Source organism: Phocoena phocoena, chromosome 3 (genome assembly GCF_963924675.1).
Source record: "Phocoena phocoena chromosome 3, mPhoPho1.1, whole genome shotgun sequence".
NCBI classification, from domain to species: domain Eukaryota; kingdom Metazoa; phylum Chordata; class Mammalia; order Artiodactyla; family Phocoenidae; genus Phocoena; species Phocoena phocoena.
In genome coordinates this window covers 94927831-94933830 of record NC_089221.1, presented here as the reverse complement: position 1 = coordinate 94933830, position 6000 = coordinate 94927831, and the positions used below count along the sequence as shown (strand labels likewise).

General features: G+C 46.4%; 1 protein-coding gene across 1 annotated transcript in view; it reads left to right on the top strand.

Moving 5' to 3' along the window:
• The first annotated feature begins 1013 nt into the window (after positions 1 to 1013).
• Positions 1014 to 6000, top strand: part of TRIM36 (tripartite motif containing 36) — a 51462-nt gene continuing 46475 nt past the window's right edge. The window contains exon 1 of the mRNA XM_065874082.1: positions 1014 to 1076. Coding sequence (XP_065730154.1) covers positions 1014 to 1076 — 63 coding nt within the window. The remainder of the gene's footprint in view (positions 1077 to 6000) is intronic.

Sequence of the window (6000 nt, the reverse complement as noted above, 5' to 3'; positions counted from 1 at the left end):
CAAAGATAGTCAGGTATGAGCGAAGCAGGGAGAAGACTAAGAGGCCGTTTCAGCTGCAGCCTCCTAGGGGAGCTGCTATTTTAAAAAGAAGTATAAAATGTGAGAAACATGCACTGAATGTTTAACTCAATCAATGAAATAAATAATTGGAAAGTGAGTTAGTCGTAACTAGGAGTGAGAATGTCCAGGAATCTTGCTGGCAGGAATCCTTTTTTTTTTTTTTTAAATTAAAGGAAAGTTGAGTATCAAGAGGATATAGAGATACAATCGACCTTACACACTTAGAGTGTTTAAAATACAATCCTGGTATTTGTTCTCATCTCAGAAGCGCTGGCTTGGTCTTTGTTACCTATTGGGTTTCAGGAAGGCTGACTTGAGATGCGGCGTTGCCGTTTCCTGGGCCCTCACTTATTTTTTTTTCCGGCGCTGTCAGCCAGATCCTTTGTTGTGCCTGCTTTGCATTCATTCTCTCTGCCCTCGCACCTCCAGACAGTGGGGTGAGGATTTTTCCTGGTCCTTGCGTTGAGAGCTCCAGACAGCCACCGTCTCAGCCATCGCATAAAGGACGGCTTTAACTATCCAGTGGGTGTCCGGGCTGGGGCGGCGCCACGCCGGGAGCAGACAAGCTTTTGTGTAGGTGTTTGTCTCCGCAGCCTTCCGACCCCTGGCAGGAGGCGCGGGCCGCGATCCCCGAGGAGGCGGTGCCTCCGCGCCCTGCTCCGCCCGGTGAGGATTTCACGGTCGCCACCGCCGCCGCCGCCCTCGTTTGTTGCGTTACGTCGCCCTGCCCGGAGCTAAGAACGCCAGACGTGGCTGCCCAGGAGCCCTCTATGGCCTTCATCCCACCCAACCCCGCTTTTTGCTTTTTCCCCCCGCTTTCTCATTTTTCCTCGTTAACAGCACACAGGCGGGGTGCTTGGCAAAACTCAGACTAAAAACAGAGCAAGAGAGAGAAAAAGAACATATTCGATGCACCTGCCTGGTTCCTCCCGAGTTTGCGAAGGGTCGTAACCATGTCTGAGTCGGGGGACATAAGTGAATTTGGCTACATCATGGAATTGCTAGCCAGAGGCAAGGTAAGTGCCGGGGCGCGCGGAACCGCGGACTGGGCCCCCACTCCAGGCACTACTCAGCCTGTGGCCCCCCACTCCAGGCACTGCTCGGCTTGTGGCTGTAGGCGTCCCGGGCCCTTGAAGCCGCCGGGGAGGGCGGGGCTGGAGTCCCAGGTCAGCGCTCTCAGCCAGGGCGCCCCAGCAGCTGCAGAATGCAAAGTAGACGCTTTCTTTCTTTTTTTTTTTTTTTAATTGCGCGGCATTTCTGAAATGAGCCAAAAGGCACTTGGCCAGCTGGGCGACCGCGGGGGCTCTCGGGACGGCGAGGGTCAAGATCTCAGCCTGCGAAGATGGGGAGGAGGGTCGGGCATTGGCCAGAGGGCTCTCCTTGACGCACCCAGGGCTCCTAAACGTGGTGACATCGAGTGGTTGACGTCGCCCGTCCAGGCGCGGAGCGCAGAGGGAGGGTCGGACCAGACGGTGGATAGGCGAGGAGGGTGGGATCGGGTTCAGCAAGCAGTCCGACCTTATGGCGGATAAATAGGAAAAGAACCCCCGTTCGCCAAGCCTTGGCGTTATCAGCACTCCTTCCAGGTCCTTGGCCGTTGTCCCAGGTCGGGAACATTTCAAACATCCTTCCTTTGGTGGGAAGGAGGAGATGCTAAGGCACCGGATTTCAGCCAGGCACCTGTCCCGGAGCCCTTTAGAAACCCAGGCTTGCGCTGTCGGTGACGCGTGGTGACCGCGCCCTCGGCCGGGCCGGGTGGCGCCGCGCCTAAACTGAAAGCCTTGCGGGAGGCGGGCCTCAGAGAAAGTGCCTGGAGAGGCACCTAATTGGTTTACAGGCGGGAAGTGTCGGGAAATGAGAAGGCTGCGCGGTGCGCGGCCTGCCGGGATTCGCCTGTGGCTAGAAGGCGAGAAACGGCGTCTGCGTTTGTCTTCTGCACCTGGAGTTTCGAGAAAAGGTTGTGGCCCTGCACACGGTCATCAGAAAGGATAAGGATGATCTGCAGCTCTGGTGCGAGCACCTGAAACATCAGTCTCATACCTCACTAACCCCAACTCCGTGGATGCTTCAGGCCAGACAGTCCCCCGGCTCCCGGGGCTGGGGAGCCGGTTAACGCCCTCCCAGACGAAAGCGTCCCGGGCGAACTGTGAGCCTCCCTGAATTCTCTCTCCTGTTCTTCAAACACGGAACACACTCTTCCGAAACAGAATACTTATTAACATTTCGAAGGTAGAGGCTGTGCTTCGGGCCATCTCTATCATTTACACCACGGACCAGAAGTACAAATGGAGGACCCTGGTTCTACTTTTCTTCGAATCCTGGGGCTCCATCCTACAACTCGAGAAGCCTCCTGCACATGCATAGGGACATCCTGACCAGCATCTCCAAGCTCCTTGTCGCCCCAAACAGCTTCCCCTTGGCCACCAGCACCCTGCCCCTCCCCGCCCCGTCTGGGATGCGTACTACAGCCCTCTCTACCCTCTGGAGGACCGACCCTGGGGAAAGAAGTCCAGAAGGAGGTGCTGGCCCTGAGCGAGAAGGCTTGCCGCAAGAGGGCCAGAAACTGGCCCTCTAAAGCACACAGCAGGACCCTGGTTGCCTAGGAACTCGGGGGGCGGGGAGAAGGAAAGAGGATGCCTTTTGTTGATTGTAAAATAAATGTACCACTCTTGATGGGATCGGAATAGGATGATGGAGAGGTGAGTTTAGGCCCGTGGTGCTCAGACATTCTTCAGAGTAAGCCAGAATTGTGTTAGTTGGTTAATAATACTTTCCTTCAATAGCAGGCAACACTTGATATATGGAGAGAATAGTTTTGAGGTGGGACCAGGGATCTGCAAGTTGACATCCGAGGTGATTATGAAGCAGGCAGGTGAACTTCTCATGAATACTAAATGGGCGAGTAGGGCAGAACCGTTAGTGAACCCTTAAAACTTCTTATAATAAAGTCAGGTGAACAAAAACAAACCTCTCAGAATTAGCATTGTGTTTCACAATATGCTCACTGTAATGAAAAAACAGAACCCAAATAACCTTCTGGCTTCATCCACTGAATTTCTCTGCCTCGCTCTCCAGTAGGCGGACCCTCTTCACTAGGTTTCAGTAATGGGCCTGCAGCAAAAGCAGGAGCCGGAGGTCAGCTGACTTCCAAAGTTAGACAGGCAGGTATCCCTGTGAAATCTCTGGAGTTGGGAAGTAGCTTCTCACAGTGAGATCTTAGGACAGTTCCTCCCTCTGCCTTTTATTTGGCGGGGTGGGGCGTGAGGGGTCAGGAGTAGCCTCCTAACCATTACAACTCAAGCTTATTCTCTGCCCACTTTCCTCACAGCTCCGCCCCCAACTCTATTTAAAACCCTGCTTATATATGTGATTATACAGGATTTGAACACCGAATACCTCGCTGAGTATTAGCCAAGGACTAGCAGACCTTTGACTTGCTTTATTTTCCTCTGAGAAGTTAGGTTCCACTTTGTAGCTCAAGTTGGTAAGGTGAAACTGATCTAATTACGCCAAGTTCATGGAGTTAAAATAAAAAAAAAAATAGCAGAGGCTCTTGTCTTCCTAACCCCCTGCCCTTTCCTTCCCTTCCTTCAAAGTTGAGACCAGTGGGTTGACCATCATCCCAATTTCTTTCACTTGTCTCTGATGGCTTTAAAACTTTACAACGTTTAATACATGCTCATTGCAAAATATTCAAACTTTACAGAAAATTTTACGAGTAAAAGGTGGAACTTCACTCCCACCTCCAATCCACTGCATCTCCCAGGGGCAGCAGTTTGCTGTGTGTCTATTTCAAATTAAATTAGCTTACTGTTGTGTTCTTGAATGTGGGAGGTGAGCCTTTCATCTTAGAGTAACATAAAACCCACATGACAAAGTTGATCATCTAGTTTTACTCTATTGTGATGAGTACTTTAATATTTAAAGTACACAGTGATCTCTACCATTGTAGTCTTTCTGTTCATCAAACAATACCCTATGGGTATGGTTAATACCTATGATAATTCTCAAGAGGTTTAAAAATCAATGTAAATGGACTTGCTTATATGTCACTATCACAGAAATACAGAAATTTGTACCATTTCTGGAAGCTGCTTTCTGAGGTTTTGTTTTTTTGTTTTGTTTTGGTTTTTCTTTTGTAACTCATCTCTTTGGGCTAAAAGAGAGCTTTCCAACTCTGTGGTCAATATCTAGGATTACACAAAGCAGTATTTTCAAACTGTTTTGGTCTCTAGAAAGATTTAACTTATTAATTTTTTATCATCTTCATACATTTCTTTTCTTCACACTATCACACACTTTTCTAGAATCATATAATGAAGATTTGATGACAAGGAACATAGAAGAATTTAAATTCAGTATGCTTCTTTATTTAGCATTTAAACATACTTATATTTATGTATTCACAGCCAGAAAGCACTTCTTGTTTCCCACAGTTCAATAATTACTGTTCAGGTACATCCAAGGAGTACAATAGTTTGAGCAAAATAAAAAGGCTTTGGAAAGCTTACATTTAATTTTAATCGAGAAACAGGTGATGATTCCATTACTGGGTGAATTATTACTTTTAACTTTGAATATCTTTGAGGCACAAAAGATTCAAGAACTTTTATAAACACAAAATTTGTTTTCAAGAAGATGCTTATACTCTGAAATAATTACGTTTAGAAAATCCTCACATCTCGACTAATGTAAAGTCTTAAACATCTCCTGAGACCAAAACAAACATACCACCAAATGATCTGTTTTAGAAGGCTCAATAGATAGTTGCTCACACAACTGAATCCAAACTGGGTGATAATACTAAGGTTGTACACACTGCAAAGTATCCTATAAAATATTTTTTTATATCTTGGGATTGGGTAAAGTGTGTGTGTTGTGGGGAGGAGGAAAGGTGAAGAGATTTAGATGATAGCAGGATAACTTGAACATAGCTAATTTTATAAATATCAGAATTTCCCTCTGATGTTTTTACTACATTACTCGAAAGATAATTTTGGGGGAAAAAACTGTCTCTGAAACTGCTTTGTCAAAGAATGTTTAAATCATATTTTCTATTAAATTGAAATTGCCTGTTAGACACTCCTGTGGGCCTGAGTAGGGATGCTAGAGTGACACCCAGGTTTGAATCTTGGCTCTTGGTATCTAGCCATGTGACCTTGAGGGTATTACTTAATCTCCGAATAGAGGTGGAGAGGACTTGTGACTGTTACATGTCCCCTCTGAAGGGAATTATACCTATTTCGCAGGGTTATTGCAAGGATTAAATGAATATTCTGTGCAAAGTTCCTAATACTGTTATTGGCACATAGTAGGCCTTCGGTAAGTAAAGCTATTACATCTAGCTACTTTGACAACAGGGTTGGGTCTTGAGACCCCTTATATGCAAACTATGATCATTAACAATGGGAGGTAGAGATGCCAGATAAAATACAGGATGTAGAGTTAAATTTGAATTTCAGTTAAACAACAGATTTTTTTAATGTAAGTATATCCCATTCAATATTTGGGACATATACTAAGAAAGTTCATTATGTATCTGAAATTCAAATTTAACAGGGTGTCCTGTGTTTTTATTTGCTAAACCTAGCAACCCTAAGTGTAGGAATAATAAGATGTGGTCAAAGGGGACCTGCTAACAACCTCTGAATATTATCGATATTGTTCACACCCCAAGTTGGCTAAGGGACCCCTTTGCCCACCAGTTATGCAGCCAGTACACTCCTGCCTTTAATGGGGAAGTGTCTGCCAGAGCAGCAGTGTACCTCTCATCAACTCTCAAATCGCTGGTCTGGTGCTACCGGTTAGCAGATAAATGCCTCCTGGATTTTCTCTTAAACAAACAAAAGCTTGAAATGGATGGGAAGATAAGGCTTACAAAACATCAAACACGAGTGTACGAAATGAGAGCATCCTAATCGTGTTAAACTGAGCGGTAAG